Below are 27,599 nucleotides of genomic sequence, written 5' to 3' on the forward strand. Positions count from 1 at the left end.
CATCTTCAGACTTGCAAACTTGGCACTGGGAATATGTTAATATTAGCAGCCCCGTTTGGAGACTGCATCTCTCTAGAACAGAGCTGCCCTGAATTTGCCCTGTGGTTGTTTGCAAAATAGACAGAATTAGAAGTGGATCCTGGAAAGTTTTCAGAGATGCTTAAAAAAAAAAAAAAAAACAAAACAACCACACCACTTGTCAGGGATTCATTATACTTCATGGACCTATTCATACTGCAAAAATCTTAAAATCCCCAGTATTTTACCTCAGCCACTGCCATCCTGGATGTGCCCATTTTTCAGAGCATGTATTTCCTGGCCAGATCCCCTGGCTTCATTTCCTGGTGCAAATCCAATATTAAGTTTTTCCATATTCCAAACATCCTCTTTCTACCATAACAAGAAATTAAAAAGTGGCAAAATCTTTTTTTGATATGGATGGAATCTTTATACAATATGGACTCTTTATATAAGAAATGGGCTTTGAAACCTCATTATAATAGAAAATCTGGCATTGTGTCTCCTGCTCCCAGTCCTCTCTTGGGAACTGTTTGTCTGTGTTCTTAACTAGATTGTTTTAAAAGCTGTGACTTTAAAAAACGACAATAGGAGTCATTACAATTGCAAGTCTGAAAATCAGGTTGAAGAAAACATAACATACAGGAAATTCTTTCCTCTGCTCCATCAGGAAAATTGTGTTTGAGAGTCATTGACCTCACATCTGATCAGAGAGGAGAGTCAGCAGCCTTCTTACCTCTATGCAAAATGTCTTCTGAGGAGCTCTTTGCTTTCATTGCACACAGCTGGGAGGGACTTCACACATAATTGTTCAAAACCCCTCCATGTGTAGAGAATACCTTTAGGATATAGCAAAGAAAGCAAAAACATTTTTTTCCTTTTCCTGCTCACTAGCTCTATTTTAAGTCTAACAGACTTTCACAATGTGTAACAAAAACTACATTTGCTAATTAAAAGCTAATATTGAGTGGCATTAGTCATGTTCTCCACCCCACAAGTGAATCTTCCTTCCTTTAATAGAGTTTTGCTGTGAACTTGTGTGCCCTCAGCCTCTATGGTCACAGCTCACTGCTGACACATCCGTGCTTCTTTCACCAAGCTCCAGGGCTGCACCTAATTTCCACCTTGGAAAGAAGATCTAAGGAGATCTTACACCAAAGCCAACATGGCCAATTATTGCCTCCGTTGCCTTCTGTACCAAAGTAAAATAACCACACAGAAAGGAAAAAATGTTCCTACAAAATAGACAGATCATATCTCCAACTGGAGAGCACACACAGTCCAGGGGAAGAAAATTCTCCTTTACTCCGAACTTCATCATTTAAAGCTGAAGACTCTAATACAAATTTCCACAATACTTTTTTAAGCCATTTACAGTGAAAACTCAAAGCCCTAAGAATTCCTGAAGACATCAGGTTTCGTGCACATTTCCACTGTGGGGTACATGCTGTATTTATTTTGGCACCTTTAAAAATCCCTCTGGTTGTTGATTTCCATACAGATTCTGGAAAAAATCTTGCTACAAGGAATTTGTTCTGCATGCTTATTAGTTTCCTTCTTTTCTTTGGTCTTTTTTTTTTTTTTTTACTTCAAAATATGTAAAATGATTGCCCTGTGATTGTGCTCTGTTCTTGCATTTGGAATCAGGATGGGTGAGGAGCAACTCACTGGTAGTTTCAGCATTATTTTTTTATATTTCTAACATGCATGCCTTTTTGCCCTTTCATTTGCCAGTCATTTACCTTGAAATGAAATTGTAGGTGTAGTTTATAAAATACACATGCTTTTACGTACATCAATATAATTTTTTTTAATATCTAATAATCAGCAGAGAATTGATGGAGGAAAAAAAAATCTTTTAAAATTAAAAAAAAACATCCAAGAATAATAAATGTGATCTAGAAACACACCATGTTCACTGTTCTCTATTTCAGGACTAATTGGGTTACTCAGAATATAATTGCCAGCGAAATCCGTGTCACCTTCTGTGGAGATGCAAAGACAGAGAAAAATTAAAGTCTATTAAAATTTGATAGTGGGAATGCGTTTGCTAAATGCGCACTGTGTTGCAGGAGGGAAAATGTGTTGAGTGGGAGGGAAAGGAGTAACTGGGAGCCACAAGTCAGCTCCCCTGGTTCCAGGAGGTTCCTGAGAGGGTTTGAGGGGATCCTAGGGAGCAGTGAGGACCAGAGGCTGTGCCAGCCCTGTGTGCACACAGCAGCAGCCCCTGGGCACGGGCTCAGTCCAATTCCCATGCTGCATCTCCCAGGAAAGGTGGGAGCCAAGGGCAAGTGTGTTTTACATCACCTTGAAGATACCCCAATTTTCAGGAAATAAAAAAGCTTTCCCATTGAAATCTCCTGGATTGTTCTTTCTTGGCGACACAAAGGAAAGGAAGGGCAGGAGAGTAAGAGGGCTTGGTTCCAAATTTTTTTTTCTCTTTGTAGCTTTTATTTCGTCCTTCGTAGGGGAACTTTGGGCTGCTGTGCCTGAACCCTTTCTCTCTTGCATGTCTAATCATTCAAAAAAAAGAAACAAATCTGAAATAGAGGAAGCCTGAATGATCTGCATTCTTTGAAATTAAAAATATAGTGGAATATTCCCAGGAGCTATTTTCTATTTATCTTGCTTTATTTTATCCTTTCTCATTAAATTATGTACCAGTTTTTGGATTAGTGAGTCCTCAGAGTGTGGTTTTTGAGTTCTTAACTAGTCTGCAGAATGCCACAAGTGAACTCTTTAAATACTGGCAGATAGTGGATCAGAGAAAATCTGTCAGAAGATTGGAATGCAAAAAAGATCTCAGAAAAATGCTTCACCTTTTCTCTGTTCTCAGCCAAAATCTTGAAAACTTAAGTCTTACAAAGGTGTTGGAAGAATGAGGCCCTCACGAGTGTGAGTCCAGAGTCATTAGAAAGAGAGCCACTAATTTCAATGCAAGAGGGAACACATTCCCTAAATCTGGCTGTTAATAAAGGGTTCCCTCCTCTCCTCTGTCCTGGAGCATGAGTCATCATTTATGCCTTTAGAGAATAAGTGAAAACACTGTTAACTTGGAATAGCCGTGTGATGTAGTCACTATCTGTGGGTGGAAATGACTATACAAAATACCCATGGGAAAAATCCATCCTTTCCATGGTGCACCTGACAGCCCAAAGCCACGCTTAGTATTCCATTGAATCAGCCCATTGGCCTTCAGCATGGTGCTTGCTGGTTTTTTAGGGAACAGACTGTACTATCCTCAGTTTGTGTGATACTTTTCAGCAATATGAGGCTGTGGGTGGCATGACAGGACTGCAAAAAAAAGTGTGATTCTGTACCTTGGTCCTTTTCTGGGTGGGCTTATCTGCACAAGAATCCTCACTCCTTGGATTTCTTCTCTTTTTCTGATCATGCCATCTATGACTCAACAGCTACCCACTTCTGATTTTTCCACAAGAAAGAAAATAAATTAAAACCTTCTGTTAATTGATCTTATTGGAATATTTTACCAGTTTCATCATGTTCTATCTCATGTTCCAAGGCTCTGCCCGCATGCCAAGAGCTCACGTAATGTTCCTGTGGTACATTTGCCCCAACAGTATCAAATAAAAAAGTTAATAGTGTTTGTGATCCTGAACTCAGCTTCATAAAACTTGTGTGGCTGACAGGCCTGGACCTGTCTATTTATCAAGAAAAGCAAGTGCAGTGTGAAGAGGTTTCTTTTGCTGCTTTTCCTGGAAGCACAGCCAAAGTCAGGGGGTGCTTCAGGAGTAAGAGGCTGTCCAGTGCATGTCTGTGACTGAGGTGCTCAAGGAACCCAATAAACCCAAAGCTTTCAGGAGGGTTTTATCCAAGTTATCCCAAAATGAACACATCCGGATTCAAAGTATGTGCATTAGGGTCCAGCTAGGAATATCCATGGGCCCTGCTGCCAAAAGGAAGGAGGAAGCACGAGGCCTGCTCTAATAAAATGCAGTGAATGTTTCTCTGTGTTGACAGCACTAAATACAGTTCACAAGAACTCTTAAACTCCAATATCAAAAGCAGATGCACTTCTGTTGTGCTGCTATTTTTTTTTTCTTCTCAAAATCAGAATCTGTAACTGTCCTGACAGATATTAATGATAATGGTGACACATCAGATGCTGGGAGAAGCAGTTTTGTTCAACTTTAGAGGCAGCAGTTATAATTCTAAAAAGATCTCTCTCATGGATCATATTATTTATTCTTCTGCAAAGAGAAATATTGCTTTTAAGGTTCTCCTGACCAGTCAGTCTATTAATATTTCCACAGTACCAAAAACATACAGAAAGCAGATTGGGGTTGCTGGAAGTTTTGTATGTCCTTGCATTTACTGCAACCCCACAGAAGGGTCAGAACAGGTTTTCCCTGCATTCCCAGGCAATAAGCCTTTTTCAGTGTCAATTCTTTTTGCAGCAGGAACTATCTCTTATTTTTGTAGATCATGCTGCAATCAAGTTTATAATTGGTTCTAAGGTAACAGAAGTTAAGTTTCACAGCAGGTGCAGAAGATGCAATAAGGAATCTCTATTTCAGGGAAATGCAAATGCCAGGGGGAAAAAATTGTGTGATTCTTTCAGCCTCTGCCATGTTAGGGGTTTGCAGGTGCTTTCAAACAATGAATGCTGATGCTGGTAAACAGCTTATTGTCATAAATAGTGCTGTTTAAAAAAGTACTATACAATTAACAGAACCATTGGATTTTTTTAATATATAAAACATTTGAATTATAGATCCTGCTGCACATGACCAGAACCTACCCATTTCCTTTATCGTTTTTTTTAAAGCTGTAGTACAATGTTTTTTCCAACTAGGATATCTATATAAAAATAAACAAATAAATAAATAAGCTGGTTAAGTGATGACACCTGGAACTAAACTGGAGTGATTCTAATTAGGAGTTTTTTCCCTGCCTGAATTTGTGCCTGTTGTGCCAGCTTAGTTCCAGGCAGAAGGGCTGCACTGATATCAAGGGAAAAGGATAATTTTCACAGGAGGCACTGAATCATCTGCTGTTGTTCCTATTCCAGCAAGGCTTTTGAACTGCTCTGTATATAATTGCTGTAGATCTATTTGTCTCTACCATTCTTTCATAGATTTTTGCATCATTATTTTCAAGCTGTTGTTCCCTCACCTTTCCTTTTTGCAATGACATCTGAATCAATATTTAACTGTGTTCTACTGTATGTAATTATTCTGGCTTGTTTATCTTGCTAGTTGCAAGAAAAAAAGACTTCTGCCCTCTCTCCCCCCCATCCCCAAAGTCTATGTAAGCCCTATTTAAGCATAGTGAGGGATATTCAGACAGATTTTAACATGGCCCCTGCATTCTGGTAAAGCAAGAATTTCAGCACAACAATGTGCCATCTCCTCATCACCTTCTCGAATGTCAGAATATGAGTGTTTTTAGGGAAATTTCAGTAAGATATATTGCATATACACTGAAGACCTGGACAGGTCGCTCCTTTCCCCTTTCCCTTCACTTTATTCAAATATTTCCACTGGAAAAGTGTTGAGTTTAGGTTTTGGTTTGGTTTGGTTTGGTTTGGTTTGGTGGGGTTTTATTCCTTTGATGCTCTCTCTTTGGCTAGAATGGCAGCAGTGTCCTATTTTTAACTTTGCACATCCTTGTCATTCCTTTGTCATCCCTGGGCTTGGTGTTGGGTCCTTGTACCCCAAAGTTAGGCTTTGGTACAGTCAGTGTTATGTTCTTTGCTGAGAAATGGTCACATCTCTTCCCTTCCAGCATCCTTGGTACTGCATCTCCACAGGTGGCAAAAGAGCAAGATATTTAGGATAATTGAAGCTGCTGCAATAAATATTACTGAGGGAAGATGTAGGTAATTTTATTTAAAATAAGATGTTGCTCTTTTTGTGGGCTGAAATATTTCAGAGGACAAAATTAAATTGATTATTTGCTGTAGAAGTTTCACCAATAAATCAGAAAGTAATTGCCCTTACACCCAAACACTAGATATAGGATGATGCAGGCATTTCCCCTCGAGGTGAGACTCTGCCACAGGTTTCCTCTGTGATTTCTTATATGTCACTTTGTTTTCTGGTGAAGTTAGCAGAAGGTAGCAATATATTCCTACCTTTAAATGGACTTACAGAATTGATGCATTAAATGTCACTGACATTCACAGTCTGCATTAAGGAAACTGAGTGTGTTCTTACAAGAAATGCAAATATTCATGGATTTACTAGCTAAGAGGAACTCACCATCTTGTTCCTCTACAAGGAATTCCTTTTTATGTCATCACATTTCCCCACCTGCTACAGTACAATATTCCAAGCAGGAAATCACTCCAGCATTGGGTCAGTACCACTGAAAGTAATTCCCTCCTTTTACAGAAATTTCTTGAATTTCAGTTGAGATTTATGGATATTGAACCACTCTTTTTTGTTAAGGGCAGTTTCCATTTCAGAGATCTAACTGCCAGAAGTATCTTATTGCCTGTGCATAAGGGCTCCTGGCATCCTACAAACCAGTGGTTGGTGGATGATGGCCTTTGAAATATGTGCTTATGAAAAGTGTTGCTCTTGAAAACTGACATAAAAATATTGACTTTTTACTTTACATAGCAGCAGTCACTGCTGAGAGTGTGGTGAAGCACCAGACATTGGGTGCCACAAGCAGAACTCAGCAGTGCCACCCGAGGGACCGTGGAGTGTCCCACCCTGGCTTGTGGCGCTGGTCGCTCCTTCCCCAGAAGCTGCCATGAAGAAACTTCATGAAAAATCCTGTTAGCTTTCCTCCTCACCTGCTGGAATAGGTGTTGAGTGTTTCTCACAGTCCAAGGTCAGCTGTGCACCTGCAGGTTTCCTAAATCCCAATTGCCATTTTCTTTATGCTGACACAAATAATCTTTGTGCTCTTCTTAGAGCAGGTGTTCTTTCTGTAACACAATAAAGTATTTTAGATGGAACACTGTATTATCTCACATTAAATAATCTAATTTATAGTCATGCCCTACATAACCATCAGAGATATTAGGTTATAGAATACATAATAATCCATCAAACAGAACTTAAAAGCAGAAGCAGAGTTCCATAGTAAATGGTACATTTACTATTACATTCTTTTATATAACAAGGCAGTTATAAATTAAAATAACCCCATTAGAACACAGGGCAATGAAATACAGGCAGACATGGTTCTTTCTCTTTGTTGAGGTGAAACAAACCCTCCTTTCTTCCCTGAAGAACAGAAAATAGGATGGCACGTTCTTCTTGAAACATGTATTTTAAAATCTCCAGACTTGTGATAACTGTTTATTTGGCTGTATTTTGGCAGACTGCAGGAGTGATTAGAATCCATGCAAGTTATGGTCTAACCTGCTCACAGAATACAAATGGAAATGCACAGCATCTATAATGATGCAATGTCAAAAAATTAAAAAAATACTTGTAGAAGACTGAGAAGAATATTAATGCACTGAAGGACTTGAGCTGGGAGACTCAAGAGGGGAAAAAAAATCTCTTATGTACCCAGTTTAAAAGGAAAAAATTTGGAAATGTGTCTCCATATCATAGAAATATGCCATTACTTCTATAGTCCATTTTATGGGACTTATTAGTTTTGACAATTTTGGATTGTCTAAAGACATTTAAACCTAGAAGATCTTAGAAGCTCTATTGATTTCCTAAGAGAGAATCCAAGTGAGGTACTTCCAAGCAAGTTTCTGAATAGGCCAAAGTCTGCTCTCCTAAACACCAGGGCTTTTTCCCTTTTTTTGCCATATTTCCTCCTGTGATCCTGAACTTCATCACCTCATAGCATGTGCAGCATCAGCTGCTCCCAGCTTTCACCTTGCCCTGCAATTTCTCCTGGTTTGAAAGTGTGAGGTCCAGCAGAGCATCTCCCTTCATCAGCTCCTTCATCACCCGTGTCAGGACAAACACCCTCCACAGACCTCCTGGGTTATTGTGCCTCCCTGCAGGAGATAAAGGTCAAGGTACCCCATGAGGATCAGGGTGTTGGAAGGTGAGGTTTCTTCCATTTATATGAAGAAGGGAACATCTCCTCCTTGACCAGAAAGCTGATAACAGATGCTCCCACTGCTCCTTTCCTTCCTCCACACCCACATCCTACAAGGTGTTTGCCTGCCCCAGCCCCAGAGAGAAGTCACCTTCAGACCAGGAGAGCCACATCCTGCCTGGGGAACCCTCAAGACTCTGTTCTAGAGCTCTGGACACTGTTCACATAGATAGGAATTGTTTCCTCATTTGAAGACATAAAGGAATGCTTTTTCCATTCTCTCTGACATTTTGGTCACTTTGTTGATCACGTGCGATGAGAGAAAAATTAAGTTCTTAAACCAAATATGCAGTCAAAGCCACTGAAGGCAGCAGATTTTTTGTTTGACTTTTGCAGTGGCTCTGGCGTTTTCCTTTGCACAAGCAGTCGCATTTACTTTCATTACTCTGATTTCTGTGCAGCTCAGCTTTTACACCACTGGAATCAGATGTGCTCAATTCTTCCATCCCCAGTGACGAGTGATGAATATTGGTTTTGATGTGTCCATGGATCAGCATGATTCTTACATGCATCAATCTTTGCTTCTCTGGCTGTAGTGGTCCCCTGGGGTTTTTTCAGCTTCTCTGTCCAGAAAGCTTCCCTGCAGAATTATTCTGAGCAGGTGTAATCCTCACTTTGATGTAAACATTACCTTTGCCTATTTCTGGGCAAGGTAAATTTGAATTAAACTAAGCTTTTTCTCTTTATGGCATAACTTCAGAAACTGTCTTCTAAATCTCTGGTGTATTGAGGAATTAGCTTCTTATTTTGAATTAAAACAAAAACAAACCCTGGTATGAAAAACTGCGACTGTAGGCTTTTCTGTCAGTTATTTATTAAGATGTGATTCCCTGCAATATTCTGATTGGGTCGAACAGTTTAATTGTGTAACTAAACTGGTCTTAATAATGACATTTTCATTTTGTGAAGAAAAAAAGTTTATTTAAAAATTCTTTATGTCACTCCTCCATCATAATTGTTATCTGTCTCTTTCCTAAATTATGAACATGAACCAACAGATGGAGAGAATGAAAATATTTTAAAGTTTTTGTCTTGCATTTTTTATCACCTGCTATCAAACTATATCTAAATGGCAACAAGAAAAGTCTAATTAAAACACTAGATCTTATTATGCAAGTTCACTGCTGAGGAGCAGTTCATGGTTTTATCACCCTTTTTGAAGGACTGATAAGAGCTGATGTAATCACATCATATGCATTAGGAAAAACACTAATGACAGAACACATTAATGACAGCTATTTGAACATCAAAGTTTTCATTTTATGAGGCTCAAAAGAAGAAATTGGCAGAGTATTCGCTAAATAATGCATAATCAATCAGCAACAAGCTGTAGAACTGATTTTGAATTGATCATACATTTTTTTGCTGAAGTTGATATAAGAGCAGTAACTTGGAAAATGCCAAGACCTTCCTGGTGCAATGCTTGTCATACTTCCTTAATATCACAAAATGAAAACACAGTTATTGTATCTGCTTGGAGATGCTAATGAATGAGGACAGACCCAGGCTAATTTTGGGTGGTACAGACAGGTTTTAGCTCGAACAAACAGCAGGGAATCTCTCTCTTTGCAGCTTTTCACTTTCATAGTCCTCAGCTCCCAGGTTTCATAAGGCAGCGTAAAAACAGAACCAGCTTAAGAAGGCATATCTCCAAAATGTTTGGATGGAATTAGAGAGCACTAGAAATGGTGGAGACAAGGGAGGGGTCTTTCTGGAAATGCACATGCATTTCCAAGAATTGTTTGATCATGATCAAAACCACTTGTGTCCACAACCTGACATTTCCAAACCCCATTCACAAGGTGTGGCTCTGTTACAGACCTCAGCCTGCTACTTAGCATATAAATAAAGACATAATACTTTTCCACTTCTTGGGCATATTGGTAAAATAAGCCTGTGTATTTTTCAGAGCCTTTCCGATCAATGTGATGGATAACACCATATAAAAATGTAGATAGTTAATATACAGTTTAGCACAAAACATTCCTATCACTGAAACCCAAAAGAAAACGAACATGAGTCAGGCTATTCAAAATATCTTATGCTGAAAAGTTTAAAAATTAATTCCTTGATTAAAGGGATTATTGTGGTGGGTGGCCCACCAAGCTGCTCTATCACTCCCCCTCCCCGGTGGGCCTGGGGGAGAATATTCTATGAAAATCCCATGGGTGGAGCTAAGGACAGGGGAATCACTTGCCAGTTGCCATTGGGGAAAACCAGACTCAGTCTGGGGAAATCAATTTGATAATTTGCTATTAATTGTAACAGAATTGTGAGAGTGAGAAACAAAAATCAACACATCTTCCCTGTCTACCCCCTCCTCATCCACTGACCACGGTGTCTGCAAGGCTGTTTCTCTCACATTTTCTCACTCCTCTCACACGCATACAAACCCAGCATTTTTACCCTTTTATAAATACATTTTCACAGATGCACTAGCAGTGTCCCTGATGGGCTCATCTTGTGGCAGGTCTGTAATTTTTCATAGATTTTTTTTTGTTTACTAATTCTGCAAAATAAATACAAGTGTTTCTGAGAGGTGAAAAAAGTTTTAAAATTATTCTCTTTCTTTTTTAATTATTCAGAATATGCTCTCAGGTGAACTGGTTTTCCAACAAAAGAGCAGAAAGAGGAAAAAAAATAAAGGTTTAACATTAAAACCAAGAAACAATTAAATACATCATGTTGGATGAGGACAGAATAGTGTCATTATTGGTAGTCCTTTCTCCACTCTCTGTGTCTTCCTTTTTGTGCCTGGTCTTTTTCAGCCTCAAAGGAAGATTAAACTGATTTTGAATTTAAAGCAGGGTTTTGTGGTTTAACCCCAGCCAGCAGCCAAGCCCCACACAGCTGCTTGTTCCAGTGGGATCAGGGAGAGATCCGGAAGAGTTAAACCCAGAGCACTCGTGGGTGGAGATAAAGACAGTTTAATAAGGAAAGAGAAAGCTGCGCACATAAGCAAAGTAAAACAAGGAATTAGTTCCCTGCTTCCCGTGGCTGGGCAGGTGCTCAGGGTCCCCAGGAGAGCAGGGCCCCATCACATGTATCAGTGACTTGGGAAGACAAACGCCATCACTCCAAAAGTTCCCCTCTTCCTTCTTCTTCCCTCCCTTTATATGCTGGTCATGAAGCCAGAGGGTCTGGGATAACCCCTGGGTCAGTTTGGATCATCTGTCCCGGCTGTGTCCCCTCCCATCTTCCCAGCACCACCAGCCTGGGGTGCTGAGAAGCACAAAAAGCACAAAAAGCAAAAAATTCTGTGTAATCCCCGCTCAGCAATGACAAAAATATCTCTGTGTTATCTACACTGTGCTCAGCACAAAACCAAAACACAGCCCTGTGCCAGCCACTGGGAAGAAAATTAACTCTACCCCAGCCAAACGCAGCACTCAGTGTCAAGGAAAGACTTGGTGCCTGTCTGTACATGAAGGCCAGTTCTTGTTGATGAAACTCTCCGTGTGAAAGTGCCAACCTTTCCATGTTACCTATTCTTTCACAGATAAATCCTGTGGGCTCTCCTTGAAGTGTGGAAAGGTGCCTTTTAATGTGTAGGAAATATTTAGATTTCTCAATGTGCTAATAATTTAAAGTAATAAGCATCCAGGCATTAATTTTATGAGAAATTTGAGTGATGCAGCTCATTCTGTTGACAAGTTATATGTTAGAAATTGTGGGGTAAAGAGAACATAAACTTAGAATGTCACCCTACAGATGGAAAATAAATAGGAGCAGTAAAAATGCAGATTAGTGCACATGGATTTATTTTCTTTTGATCTATGGAGAAGTAGGAATTTCACTCACCTCTCTGGCTGGAAGGAAGGTGGGTTGGCCAACTGTAAAAGGAGGTGTAGTGTTCACCTACTCAAAATAGTTGGTCACTGTGACTTTTAAGTCTTAAGGAGATTTTTCCCATTATATTCCTGAAAAGATCCATAAATTAATGCATTTGAAAGTACCAATATTTTAATTAATGCAGCATAATTGCTGAATACTGCTCTGGGCCAGTTTGGTAGAGAGTATTATTTTAGAAACCTTTAAGCAGTTGCAAAAAAATAATTTAAATAAATCCTTGAATCAATCAGCATCGTTAAGGCTCTTGTATGTTTGAAGTGAATTAAGTTTAATTTGTTGTTAGATCAAATATTTGCCCTACTGTATAAATTTATCTTACTGGATACTTAAGCTTTGACTTTTCTTCCTTTCTCAGGCTTGTGGTCCAAGCAGCCTCATATTTTTTTCTCCAATTTTAGTTTTGTCGCGCAAGGATGTCAGATTGTCTGGGGTAATGAATTCCAACACCAGTTGCAAGTGGGCAGAAATTTCTTCCCAGACCACAGGAGTTAGTGGTGTGCTGGTACCTGAGGCTAAAGAGGTTATAGCTCAAAGTTACATCCTGAGCCACATAAAGCCAACAGCAAAATCTCCATTGATTTTTATTTCCCTGGGATTATGTGAATGCATTTGAAAAACCCAAAACTTTTTCTTAATCCCCTCAGATGTTCCAGGTTTTTTTGTTAAGTGTTTAATCTTTTGGCCATCTGTTAAAACATCCAGCAGAAAGAGATGTCTTCTGCTAGATCCAGTGGCAAGAAGTTCCATAAGTTAATTCTGATTTCATTGGGAAAAATATTCTAGTTTTTTTTGTTTGCGTGTTGTTTTTGAGAAATAAAATGGTGAAAATATATTTTTCCTTTTATTCTGTGTCTGTCCATTATCTTGTAGAACTTATATCGTCCTTGTTTTTTTCTGTAGAGTTGGAAATTTCTGTTTCTTCAATCTATGTATGAGTGTTTTCGTCCTTACTTCTTTCAGAATATCTTCTCTTTCCTCTGTGTTGAATGTGTCATGATGAAAAGGGACATGGTATTCAACACAGGGTTCTTCCTGACTTATCACAACTTGGGTTTCCATGCCAGTAGTTGTGTTCAGTGTTGTATTTTAAGGCACATATGCTGCAAGAATGTCTGGGTTAAAGTCTTGCTCAAATATCCATACCAAAAGAGAAGACACCAGAAATTTATGCTCTGCTCTTTATCTCCTGTGCAGAAAGGTATAAAGCTGAGCTTGATCCCTTCTGTCATCATTTTAGATTTGTCTAGGGCTGCTGTGCAAAGCTGGCATAAAGTAATGTAAAAGTGATGTCTGTGCATCTTTTTAGCAATTTTCTTTACTAAAATTTCTTATCCTCTAATTAGCTGACAGGATTGATCATTTGATAGAAAGCACTGCTTTGATGCTATGAAAACAAAACAGTAAACATTGTCACACAGGTATTTCACAATAACTTCAAATATGTTTCTAATACTGGATGTGAGGTAATCCAAAGACATTTCTTTCTTGATGAATAACAGAAGTCCAAATGCTTTTTCTTAATTTATAAGATACATTACACAGAAATCTTCCTTGTGCTGCTTCAGTTATCTTTTATCATGATTATGGTTGACGTTTTTAGGGTACAAGGCACTGTAGTTAGGAGGATATTTTTTAAATCTCCATGAGGTGCTGCAGTTTGGCTCTGAATTATCTGGGAGACAGTTTGAAGTCAGAGCACTATATTTTTTTTTTTCACTTCAGCTACCAGATACCTCACACAGCCTGATGAGTGCAATGAAGCTTTGAAAGACCAGATAGTGAAGATGGAAATGTTGCAATACTTTAAAAGGGAAGGGTGGGAACAGGTTGTCAATCCACTTTCTTTATTTTCCCTGTGAACTCATAAAACACTGAATATAGCATAAAATATTGCAAATCTTATTTTGCTGGAAGAATCTGGGCAAGGGGAGGGTCACATCACTTGAATAAATCCACTTGATTGTGTGCCTGTCACAGAAGAACTCTTACCCAAGCACACTTTAGCATGTTTAGTACTCAGACACAGAGATTTGGATTTATTTGGATCCTGAGTATCTTTTTCTGCTTAGTCTTCACAACTTTTATGCGCATTTAAACTTCAACAACCTCCCCATATGCAGATTAGCTAATACATAAAACTCTTTACTTGGAATTCTTTATCTGACCACTCTGTTTACAAAAATTCAAGGTAGGAAAGAGAATGTAGTTCCATGATGTATTTTTACTTTTCAAATCTATTCATTGAATGAAGCTCTTCCTAGTTTAAAAGGAAAAAGAGCAAGCTACAGTTTCAGTAATAATTTTTACTTCTAGGCAAACCTGCTATAACTCGTACCAAAATTAAATTAAGATCCATGATTTCTTCTGGTATCTTTCCAGCTTATCTTTGGGTGAAACACATAATGTAATAGGATGTGAAACAGAAGATGAAAGCAAATACTTTTCCCAATTTTGTCTTCTCATAATGTGAGAAATTGCTTTCTAGTATCACAATAAAGATACATAACATTTCTTCCAGTATCTTCAAGTGTATAAAAACCCCTCTATAAATATCTACTGAATTATATTAACAGTTTGCATTTCAGTCTAAATAGTTTACCTGTTCAGTACATCTTTCAGTTTGAATAGGGTTTAAAAATATGTTAAAGATGTGGATGGGGAGCAAAATAAAGGTCCCATGAGGTGAAAGGGTCAGTGACCTGCCACACCTCTTAGACACTCACAAGTCTACGGGACTGCATGGGATCCATCCAAGGGTACTGGGAGCTGGCAGAAGTGCTCCCTGAGCCACTTTCCACCCTTCACCAGCAGTCCTGGCTAAATGGGGAGGGCCCAGGTGACTGGAGGTCAGCAAATGTGATACCTATCAACAAAAAACCCAGTGGTGTGAGGTTCAACAAGGCCAAGTGCTGGGTCCTGCATTTGGGTCACAACAATCCCAGGCAGTGCTGCAGGCTGGGGATAGAATGGCTGGAAAGTGGCCCTGTGAGAAAGGACCTGGGGGCGCTGGTTGACAGCAGCTGAACATGAGCCAGGTGTGCCCAGGTGGCCAAGAAAGCCAAAGGCATCCCTGCCTGTATCAGAAATGGTGTGGCCAGCAGGACCAGTGCAGTGATCGTCCCCCTGTACTGGGCACTGGTGAGGCTGCACCTGGAATCCTGTGTTCAGTTCCCTCACAGCAAGAAAGACTGAGGTGCTGGATCATGTCCAGAGATGGGAACAGAGCTGGGGAAGGGTCTGGAGCTCCAATCTTATGAGGAGTGACTGAGGGAGCTGGGGTTTAGCTGGAGAAAAGGAGGCTCAGGAGGGACCTCATCACTCTCCACAATGCCCTGAAAGGAGGCTGGGCTTGGCACTGCTGGGTTAGTGCTTGGACTTTCTGATCTTAGAGTCATAGACTGCTTTGGGTTGGAAGAGACCTTAAAGACTTTAAGGATGTTTTACAACCAAGTGATTCTGTGGTTCTATGACTGCTTAGAGCAAGATGTGTTTAACTTTGGGGTGAGGGGACAGGAATTGTCAGGAATGACAGAGGAACACAGAACAATTTTGCCACATGATAAAGACTGATGCCATGGAACAATATTTATTTTTATTGGCTGGCTAAAGCTTTCCTTCCTGATCAGGATTTAAACACATAAATAAAGAGCCTGATTCACAGGAGCGTTTCACAGCAATATCTCTAACAACTCTCAAAACCTGAGCAATGGCATTCTTCATCTCATGCCCTCTGACTGAACTGTTCAATTTCTGAAATTAAGACAGGAGTGAGAGAAATAAAGCTTGTATCAAAGCACCAAAGCTTCAGTTTGTTGTAAATTAGCATCTTTCTATTAACTGGTGGCACTGGAAGCAAGCTGTGGAAATCCTTTTTTTTGACAAAAGATGCCATAAAACTGTGATATATGATTTTGTACTGCCAATTATTGTAAAAGCAAAATGCAACATTTTATGCTAGAGCCACTGCTTAATGCTGTTCTCTTTTTCTTTTTCTTTTTCTTTTTTTTTTCCCTTCAAATCAGATATTTATCTTTGAGAATAACATCTATTACTGTGCCCATGTGGGGAAACAAGCCATCCGAGTGGTCTCCACAGGAAAGGAAGGTGTTATTTTCAATGGGCTCAGCGACTGGCTGTATGAAGGTAGGACATGACATTTAGGTCAGCAGTTAGTTACGAGTTTAAGTTGCACTCTAGAATTACAGACCTTGCTGGAATTAGACATCCAGCATTGCACCTCTGGGCACTGGTGGACCACGGAGCTGAAAACCTGCTATTCTAACAGTTGCCTGGTGTGCTGGACTGGAAATAATGTGAAATGATGTAAGAATTCTGTTTTCAGACTGTTTTCTTTCCCTTAGTCCAAATGTAATCAATCACTAGGCTTTAATGAACAGAACTGCTTGATTATTTACTGTCACCTTCAATCACTCATGAAAGTGCCAATTTTCAAATCACAGAAAAGGACAGAAATGAGGAGGGAAAGAGGTTCTATCTTAAAGGAGAAAGTGAGGAAGCAATTTTACTTAATTAGCTGTTTTCCACAGAACTAGGTGGGCCTTGGAAGCTGCCCAGATCTTGCCACCGGAAAAAAAAATTCTAAAAGCAGACCCCAGTAATTGGCTTCTTCCCCGTGAAAATGGGCCTGACAGGGTGGAGGGTCATCTCTGGAGCACTGCTTTTCTTTAATCCTTTCAGCTGGCAAATGGCCATTTAGGTGTCTGTGAGCAGCTGCTTGAAAAGTGATCTCAACTGTTCATTAGCTTAGGAGAGGATCCTCACCACCCCCAGTTCTTCTGGGGCTTGTTGTAGGCTTTTAAATTAATATATCAGAACAAAATTTCTAATATATACACACACACGCACATATGTGTGTACATATATATATATATATATATATATATAAATAAAACAGGTATGTATCATGCATCCCTCTCTCTGTTGCTGACTGATGCTGCTGCCAGCAGTTCCTTCTCACAAGGATCCTAGCTTTTGGACCTGGCAGTGTCTCCTTCCTGCCACACAGCTTCCTTCTAAAGTCACACTTTCTCCCACAGGTCCCAGCATAGTCCCAAGGTTTCCTTACCTCTTACCTCTGCAGAGAGAAAGTTTCCACATACATCTATTACCTGTGTCCTGTTGGCTGCTCCCAGTTTTCTTGGGGCTTGATAGAACAGAATAAGTGGCAATATGCCACCTGATTTATACATCTAATTGGTGCAAAAATAGGAATCACTTCTTAAATTGGTCTTTATCACAGCTAGACCAGGGCCCTTGGACTCAGAAATGAGGGAATTAAAATAAATGAGTTTGTTTTCCCCTCCGAAATATACTGAACCCATAAATCAGTGTACAAACTCATCAAACACATCAGTGGAAAAATCTGATAGGGGGTTATTATTTTTTCTATTTAAATACATATTTCTATTGTAGTACAGCATATTTGCAAGTAAATGTGTTCCTTGTGCTGTGAAAGCACTTTGTAACCAGAGAAGTGGCTAAAACGTTATCAAAAGCTAATTTTCTTTCACGTTATTTATTAATTTGCTGGTGAAGTTGTGGGCAGGTTGTTTGACTCTGTAGGTCAAAAGTGCCTACTACTACTACCCATATTTGTCTGATAAACATCATTTAGTACAGCAGGTCTCCTTGCAGAGTCTCACACACAGCACCACACTGAGAGGAGTTTGTCAAGCCCATGAACTCAGAGCACACCAGCGAGCCCAGGATGACACTTGTTTTGCTGACACATATTTTTATTCAATTACCGGATTGCTCAGGCAATTTCTTGGCTGACATTGACTTTGAGGTTTGCCCTCTATAATGAATTTGCTTGTTAACTTTATGTTAATGTGCTAGGGCAAGAAATGAATGTTTGATTGAGTACAGTCTGGTTATGTCAAGCCAGGTTCTGTAACCTGTGAGGCACGAGGCAGATTAGGACCACAGAACCTGGGAGTATGTTTGAAAGAAATTAGGATTTGGAAATGTCACTTTGTATCCTAATGCAGTTTATATTGAACTAAATATTCTCTTATTTCACAAGCAAGGTGTAGAAGATCCCACAGGAAAGCCTGATTTAAACATTCCCAGCTAATGGGAATCCAAAATCAAATCCAGAGCTGAACTGTGTGAGCTGAGCTCCTACTCTTGTCATCACTTGTGCAATCCTCATGGAGGTGAACCTGGGACTGGTGTCAGGACTGAGGACTTGTGCCAGGTGCTGGAACAAGCTGTGGGGCCATGGTGTCATTGGGTCTGCAGTGCTCAAGCACCATCTGTCTACATGCATGGATGGATGGAGCAGGATGCAGAAGAACCTGGATATTCCACGGGGATAATGGATAAGGACAACAGAGAAATGAGAGATGCCTCCTCAGTGAGGACCAAGAGAATCCAATTATGGTTGCCAGCGAGCTTTAACCTGGGATTTTCTGCCAACTCACTATCACCTTTGTTTTTCCTTCTCTTGGATGCCACCTCTTCAGTGGAATAAACTTGGACAAAATTTTAAATCCAAACTTAACCTGACCGGAAATGCTTGAAAACTTGGCAAAGACTGAAGTGTGCCACCTCAAGACTATTTTTTTGCCCTTCACCCATTGCTGCTGTGGTTTGTAGCCGTGCCTTCCCCACCTCCCCAGCCGAGCTGGGTGGGATGCTCAGGCCCATTGCTTGTTTGCAGTGCTGCTGTCTCAGCGAGTTGCCAGGGTGAGTGCTGAGCATATGCAGAAATCTCCCTCCATCTGTGCAGCCAGCTCCAGCAGACAGTCTGCAAAGGAGCTGTGGCAACCAGGATCTCAGAGAGTTCAGCACACTCCTCTTCCCTCCCATGCTCTTTTTGTCGCTGAAGTTCTGCAGCCCCTGGCAGCCACAGCCGAGCCTCCTCGCTGGGTTACTGTGACAGCTCACAACCTGCTTCTCACTTTCCCTAAATGCAGCATGGAAAATGAAACTCGGTGTTTTCTGTCTGAGAAAGGTGACTTTTAACGAGTTTTATCTGCTCAGCAAGAGCCCACCAGCAGCAGTGTCCCGCTCCCCTCTCTGGAGCTGATTCACAGTGAGCTCTGCAGATGGCAGCCCAGCGGTGCCACCCTTTGGGGTGACCCCTGACACTTCACATCCATGGCAGGCCTGGGGCCACACTCTTCTTCACAATGTCATCACTCTTGTTACAACAAGAATCACAGGTTTTTCCAAAATCCAGAAGCACAGCAGATCTAGAGTAAATTTGACAGGCTTTTTGCCCTGGAAAAATGCAGATGTTCATTTCAATTCAAGTTAAGCTCTGCTTTTGTAAATCTGCCAAAGGAGAAAAAATTTCTTCGAGGTATTTATGCTGATCTGTAGACTTTTGATAATATAGTGAAAAACATTTCAAATCAATCAGAGCTTAATCTACTTAGTGCATTTAGCTGGAAGGTTATAGATTGATACATAGATTACTGTAACATGAAAGCATAGATTAAGAGTGGGGTTTATTACTAAAAAAAGCACTGACAATGTTTTCATAGTCTGACTTAACATTTTCAGAGCTGTGCCTGATAAATGCTTGTACTAAAATCGAGTGATATCCTATAAAACAGAGTTTAAAGTTCCACCACTGAAATCAGCTACGCATTTAAATGCATAGCAGCAGCAAAGAGTGGTTTTTATTTCAGTTTGCTGTATGATCATTGTTAGTTTGAGAATATGTTTTAGCAATGATAAGTCTTACAGATAATTTTAAAGCATGTGCTGGTGTAGCAAAAAGGGCTTCCAAAGCAGTAAGATAAGAGTATTTATATGTTCTGTATACAAGTAGTAATATCTTAAAAATAACGTGCGTTTAAAATAAATTGCAGGTTAAATTAATTTCATTTATATGCTTTTATTAGAGCACTCTTCCACAGAAGTTAATTCTGTCATGGTGTAATTAAAGTGTCTTAATGTGCTACTAAGCACCTGGAAAGGCTGTTCAGGTGTTGTGAGGAAGGGTGGCAGCAAGGCACTCTGATGGAGGTCACCTCCACGATTCTGTCAAGGGACAAAAGAAGGTTGAACTGTCCATCCCTGTGTTGCAGTTTGGAAATATGTTGCTTTTGGGATTATATAATGCTGAATCATGGGGAATGGAGCAGGAGGACTTCCCTCCATGCTGACATGTTGCTGCCAGACCAGGAGCAACCCAGCAAGGTTAAGTCAAGGTCCCCTTAGCAGGACAGTGACCTCCTCTGGGCTGCACTGCCAGAAAGTCCTGCCGTGGTCTCCTTTGAGCAAGTCTGTGTTCACAGGTAAAGCTGGATAACTTCTGGTGTTATGCTCCAAGCGCACGCTTGGAAATGAAGGATGTGACACAGTGATGTGTGCTGTCACTGCTGGGAGGGGAAGGAAGGATTTTCACCTATAGATGGTCCTATGCCATGCATGTAGTGTGACATGAATAGTTGGCTGCATGTGTCCTCAGATGTTAGAGTAGGAACTAGAAAAACAAAGGAGCAATTCTGGTGCATGTTCTGTGGGACATATCTGTGGTTGTTAGGGACTTTGGTAAGAATAGCGCATAAGTTAAAAAGTAAGAACTGAGTTTAAAAGTGAGAATTGCTCATGAGTTTCTCTCTTATCTCGTGTCACTGTCAGAGGATCAGAGGATCAGAGGTAGTCTCTAAATTTGGAATTTTCTAAATCTCAAGATCATCTCAAAGTGAGAATCCCCATTCCAGACTTTGTCCGTGACTGGGACATCTCATCTGGACATCTCCTCATCTTCAGACATCAAGAGGAAGCCACTGCTGGCAGCCAAGCCCCAGCCCCAGCTCCCACAACACACATTTAAATCTTGAGTAGTATGAGATTTACACAGTCATCCTTTAAAACGGATACTTTGCTTTGTTGAATTTAATGCACAGTGGTGTTGTTGTGTTTCTTTTTTGGCTAGGAACCAAGAGGAGGAGGGGAAAAAAGACTCTTTTTCAGATATGACTCCTATGCCTTATTAATCTTCATTTTGTCTGAATCTTGTGTGATCACCAACAGATCCTCTTGTGTGACTTCGCAGTGACACCTGGTGGGAGAGGCCAGGATGTCATCATCATTAAGACAATGAAACTGCAGAATTTTTTGCTGCAAGATGTAGGAAAGACTCCCATTTTCCCCTCACATACATTTCCCTGAAACCGTCTCTGAGCTTATGGGAACTACGCATCCAAAGCTGCAGGCTGATTCATGTTAATAGTGCTTCTGTTCCTTTTGCACACTTTATAAAGGGAGGAAAGAAAACACAGTAATAAAGAAAAATCTTTTCCAAAATTTAATCAGCATCTCACAGAAAATATCATAGTGTATATTTAGAACATGTATGACTGGTCTCGGAAGTGCAGTGCCCAGCAGGAGCTGCCAAATCAAATATCAGTTATTTTGAGCAGTATCTTTTATGCCTATAGCATTTCAAGCAAGTGAAGTAGACATATTTCTTATGTTTAGAAATATTAATTCTGCCACTCTGGAAGTGGTCTTAGTACTGGGAAACCAGTCAGTAAGTCTTCTGAAGCAGTGCCTTACCTAATTCATCTGTGTGCTCAATTTTTCATTGTACAACATGAGAATGATGAACTTCTGCTTGGAAGCAGGAACTCTGATGATCAAATTATGCCTGAATGTGAAAAGGAACATTCATAATTAGCCTGAAAGCAAGTATGTCCTAAAGTTCCTGTTTAGTGCCACCAGAAAAGGAGATGACATACCCTCATATTTCACAGGCAGGGCTAACCTTTGCCAGTAATTAGAAGCTCCAAAGCCTGGTGGGGGAGAATGATGAAGAATTAGACTGACTCATCACTGCATTGTTTAATATACCCTGGATAAATAGATCTCTTGTTGTACGAAAGCCATTCCTGCAGACAGTGAAAGAAACCAGCCTTAATGGGACTACAAATTATTCTATTTTGACAAGATATAAGAAGAAGCATTGGGACAGAGAATACAGATTTTTCTTTAAGAACTTTCATCATTTCAGTCACAAAGAAAATATTCCATGGACATGGGTAAATTTGCAGTTCTACACAGCTGCTATGGGATAAAGATAATTTGGACAACGTTTGGAACTGGGAAATAAGACCAGGTAGTGCCAGAAATGCAAGTCTAAAAACCATTGGTTTGCTCTCAAGTATTTGCTGATATTTTTCAGGGGTTTTGGGGGAAGCTGCACGGAATTTGTTCCCTCATTTGTGTGCTTGCTCAGGTGAGGCAGCAAAAGCAGTATGGTGCTTTGGTGACATTCTCCCCTTAGTAAAATAGAAATTTTTTCTCTGTTTTGCATTTTGGATGTCACTCAGTGTCGCCCATTCATTACATGCAACTGCTGTGCAGCACTTGGGGCCAAGTCCCAGTTAGCCATTGTCTAGCTGCCTATTGAAGGTGACTAGACCTTTGTGCACTGTTATGTGCACACTGATTTATACCAAATTTTCATAAAATCTGCCTGGTTTAGTTGCAATCAAATGATGAAGAGAAGCCCTTGACCTCAGCCATGTGTTTGAAGTGGATATTTCTACCATATAAAATTCTGTTGCAAGGAAGATTAACTAGATGCAACATAATGTAGCCTTATGCATATTAAAGCAGAGGAAAAGAGAGTCTTAAATTTCACCAGGTGACAATATGAAAGGTTCTGTAGAAGTTCCATCACCTCCTGGTTTGGATGGAGGTTCCCCTGTCCCAAGGAAGCTCCCGTTACAGATTGCATCACCAGGGCTTCTGGCCCTTCTCAGCTGACAAAGCTCAGGGAAAATTGAACCATTTACAGTGCACATCGTGAATTCCTGCCTAGAAATCAGCAAGCTCCTGAAAACTTTAAAATGTGCTGTTACCTGGACTGGCTTCAAAATCCAGCACCGCACCATGAGAAACCCTGCCAGCTCTAGCCCAGTCCTTAACCTTCCCTTTCTGCAGAAGGTTGTGTGGAAGGAGGATGCCAGCCAAAACCAACACCTGTCATCCTCTAATTTTTGGATCACCACATTCAGGATTCAGGAAGGCTTTTGGAAGGAAAAGAGAATATTATTTACTGTGGTCAGTGATCTCCCTGAGGCAGTGGAAGGAAGCCAGCTGTTCATCCTGATGTCACAGCTCAGCCAGCAGCTGCCAGTACCTTAAGAAGTGTTCAGTGAAAGAAGTTGTTTTTGTTTGCCCTGAAGCCCTGCTAGATATCACAAAATAGGTGTTGTATCCTTAATTTTTTTTTTCCAAAACATGGTTTATTGTGAGTTGTATAACAGAGCTATTGTGATTTTCTGCTTGCATACAAGTTCTGCACCAGTTTTATTACAGTGGCCTTGGGTTAAATTGCCTATTGGAGAGCCGTGTCCTCATTTTCTGATTATGCTGGTATTTTTAATAACTAATTAGTATACCAGCACTTTAGATATTGCAGAACAGATTTTGACCTCTGCCATGCTAAGTTGAAGTCTGGAATAACTCCATGGAAGCTAATTGTGATGCCCTGGATCTGCACCAGGATGCTGAATGAGAGGATCTTCCTGTAACACCCATGCTTTATGTCCACCATCAGGGTGTCAGAGGAAACATCTTAAAACACTATTATCCCCAGAAAATAAAGAGTGGCATGTTGTTAGGGACCATTTTCAGATCCAGTCAAATTTAAAAGCCATGTTTTTCCTCCACAGAATAATTTCTGTGGTTTGATAGTATAAAATATAAAAAATGTATTTAAGTGATCAGGCTCACTGCACCAAAAAATGCAATCAAAAAAATGCATCATTTCTATGTTGGTAGAATTGAGCTGGGGGATTATGACACATGTAAGAGCCTTCCAGGCTGTAGAATGTTGTAAGAGAATAAAAGAATTTAATTAATTTGTGCAAAAATTTTGTACAGTATTATAGGATGGAAATATAGCTATTAGGGCATGTTTCCCAGGGATACTGCAGGGATTTCTGTCCTGGGGGATTTTTAAGAGTGAATTAAACAGATTTTTGTCATAGGTTGTTGAGATAAACATCAATCCTATTTTGGTGCAAGGAGGGGATTAGGACTTCTCTGGGTTTCTTCTAGAGCTAAAATTTTATGATCTTATGTATGGTTTTGATGTCTTTTTCTCATATCTTTGCAGTTAGACATTTTGGCTCTGAGATTACAAAGAATGCCTGCTTTTATGTACAACAGGGTAAATACACATAAACTGCTTGTACATGACAGTTGTAGGGAATGGAGCTCTTTATCACTATAAATTTACATGTGCCTTGTTATTTCCCTGAGGAAAATTGGTCATTTTCTTCCTCTGAGGGTGCCCATGAACTTTTATATGAAAAACATGTTATAAAGAAAGAAAGCTTAATGTTTTTAAAGTGCTGCAATCAAGAAGTGATTAGAGAAAGAACAAAGAAATTGAAAGATAGTCATAGAAATTTTATGTTAGTGTGTCATTTCACCAATTTGACCTAAAAAGTAATTTCTTGTAGATTTTTTCTTGTTACAGCCCTTAATTGTGGAAGGTAAGGGGCTAGTGCAAAATCTACAGGCTGTTTAAATAACTTTCCTATTTGTCTCACTGCTCCCTGGCCTGAATAAAGACTATCTGCCTTAAGAAATTAAAAAAAAAAAAAAGGAGCAAAAATGAATGTACTCTGTCCAAATTAGAATGAGAGAAAGCTACATGAAAGGGATGAAAATTCTGCTGAGATATGTGGTTCTCACTAGAGAGCTGGCCTGTCTGTTGTTGTATAATAGCAGGGGAATAAAAAGCATATCCAAAATTATGATAAAATTAATAATATAATTTGTCTACATCAGCTTCCCTAATTTAAAGAAAAAAAAAATACAAAGAACCAAATTGAAATGCAGTTCAAAATACACAACTCCAAATCCTAATGCCATCTGGAAGCAATAAGAGGTCAGAGTGGGTCTGTGACTGGAAGAGCAGAGGACTGATGATGTGAAATACAAATACATCACTGCTGAGGGCCAGCTGGGGACCTGGGAGGCTCCCACAGAGTTCAAGTCCACGGTTTCCTCCAGCGGAGATTAAATCTTTGTGTGTGAAATAATCAAGAGGTTAAACCATTGTGTGTGAGAAACACCCTTCCATATTGCTGCCTGTGCTCAGCGCTGCGCGAGCCGTGATGGCCAACGTGCTCAGATCCTGGTACTGGGAAAACAAGACTGGTTTTTCCAGCAGTGCTCCCAGCTACCAGCTCTCCACAGGGCCTCAGACCCTGAAGACATGAGGGATGGGGGTGATACAGTGCAGAGTATTTTTCAAATTGTGCCAAAATAGCCCCGCGGTGACTGCAGTGCTGACACCAACCGGAACGTGGAGCTGACTCTGGCTGGGTTCTGCTCTGTGGCAAGAGAACTGAAGAGCTAGAGCAGATCTTTAAGGCTATCAGTGACATGCCAGCAGCTCCTGAAAGATAAAGTATCCAGGGATTATATCACCCTCCACACTCAATTAGTTTACATTGCTATAAGTAACTACCATATGGTGCAGCTTCTGCACCAGCTGCTTTCCAGTCTTCAACAAGTACTGGTCTAAGGGGAAACTATGCCATGGAGTTAACAGTAATTAGAAAAGCGGGGGGAAGTGTCAGGTTTTAAAGATGATCCTATAGCTTTTGGATGGGTTAAGCAGTAAAATATAAGTGGCCAGAGATGCATTGGCTGCTATGTGCCAGGTGCCTGCAAACACCACACACAGGTGCACAGCAGCCAGTGAGGAACAGGAGTGACCACATCCAGAAGGATGGCAGAAAACTTCAGTCCTCTCCTGGGATGAGGACTGCAGAGACCAAGCAAGGCAGTAACATGTAGGAGATGTTTTCCTTCAAATCCATGGCAAACAGCAGCAGGCACTGCTCAGACCTGCACTGTTCTCTGGCTCCCTGCACTCCTTGCCCACATCCATCAGGATTTCTCAGTCTGGAGGTGGGGGGGTAGATACTGATCCAGGTTTCATGACCCACCAAGGCAGAAGCAGGCACCGCAGGGGGGGGGGGGTTATTTAAAAATAAACCCATGTTGAGATGTCTGCTCAGCTGCACAGCCTCCAGGAAGAACAGCCCCAACCAATTCTGTGCTGCCCAGCCTCTTTGCCTGCTTCCCTCTTTTTCCACTGAAAACAGAGTTTCCTACTTTGAGAGCATCTCCACAGCACAGCTGAGCCTTGTAGAGCTGGATTTGCTGCCATTCTTCCCAGTTCTTTTCTTCTAAATGGATCATAGTTGTTTCTGTGTTTGCCTGTGTCATTTTGGTGCTGAATGAACCCTGTCTCAGCCAGTTTGTGCTACTGTTTGCATACCAGAAAATTGTGATTAGAATACCTTGTTTATTTTATTTTTTAGTTTTTTATTTTCTTTCTGATGACTGAAAACCTGCTGTGCCATATTCTCCAGCTATAAGAAGTTTTAAGACCATGAATGTCCTTGCACGTCACTCTGTGCTGGAAAAAATTATTCTATTGGTTTGAGTCATATCAAACAGCACATGAACAAAAAATGCTGCTAGGAGCTAAATACTGTGCTTTATTTATAGTTATTTAAAATACTTTTTTCTTAACCAGTTCCTTAACTGTAGATTTTGAAGAGATGTCATTTCACTTTTAAAGTATTTTTCAGATTTTAATGAGAATGGAAGTAGCATGTAGTACCAAAGAAAACCAAGTGCTCTGTGTTTTTAGTCATAAAATTTCCTGTGATGTAATGAGGTGTCCTAGATGGTTTTGCAACTGTACTGGTCCTATGGATAAAAGCTACAGCAAGAAATTATTTATTCTTCATCTCACCTGGTACTGATCATACAGCAGAGGATGACCACCGCAAATACTCTATTGGGCAGTTTATTTTAATTTCAAACTCTTAGCTGAGGAACATTTCCCAGAGTTCAGACAAATTTGCCAGAAATGTAGATGTAAAATTCACAATCACAATCTCATTCAGTATGCATAATGTCCTGATTCATATATTAGGTCCAGATCAGAATTATATAGTTAGGCAGAAGCTGATACTTCTAACAAATGCACATATTCCTTAAAGTACTCTGAATTTTGCTTCAAGATTTTTTTTGAGTGTTTTCACTGACTTATATAGTGCTGTACTCTTGGCTATCATAATTAAGCCTTAGATCTGTGGTGCCTGTGAACCAGAGAATAAAACTTTTCTTCTGAGATCTGGTATAGTTACATATTATATTTATATTCAAGAAGTATCCACATTTTTCAAAAGTGCAGAAAAAGAAGTGTTTATATTGTAGTTTAGATTTAGACTTTTGATGCAGACTGATTTTAAAGGTAGTAACAAATAAATCTTGTTTTTTCATTTTCTCAGTATCACAGTTATTTAAAATGAAGACCACAAGTTTTCTCCTTAATGTGATTTTAAAAGCATGTTTTCTCACTGATAACCTTTCCTTCTGCACCTGTAATTCCTTTCCAGGCTGAATATTTCACTGTTTTCTGTTGTTATTCTTTTGTTATTCTTTGTACATATCCCTAATTTTTATTTTTTTTCCAATGAGGCAACAAAAGCAACATAGTCTAAAGATAACTCCTATCTTGAAAGCAAAGGGTTAATACTGAAGGGCACAGGAATCCTTGTTGGCAAAAGGGAGCAGTTCCAGACTGCTCCTCAAAACTTCATTAGAGATCAGAGAAACATGCAATATTGCATTAACTGGAAGAAAAACTCTTATACTAC

General features: G+C 40.0%; 1 protein-coding gene across 1 annotated transcript in view; it reads left to right on the plus strand.

Moving 5' to 3' along the window:
• Positions 1 to 27,599, plus strand: part of DPP6 (dipeptidyl peptidase like 6) — a 391,697-nt gene that overhangs the window by 296,013 nt on the left and 68,085 nt on the right. Inside the window, exon 8 of the mRNA XM_062506397.1 lies at positions 15,936 to 16,056. Coding sequence (XP_062362381.1) covers positions 15,936 to 16,056 — 121 coding nt within the window. The remainder of the gene's footprint in view (positions 1 to 15,935; positions 16,057 to 27,599) is intronic.

The sequence above is a fragment of the Cinclus cinclus genome, chromosome 1 (assembly GCF_963662255.1).
Source record: "Cinclus cinclus chromosome 1, bCinCin1.1, whole genome shotgun sequence".
Lineage (NCBI taxonomy): Eukaryota > Metazoa > Chordata > Aves > Passeriformes > Cinclidae > Cinclus > Cinclus cinclus.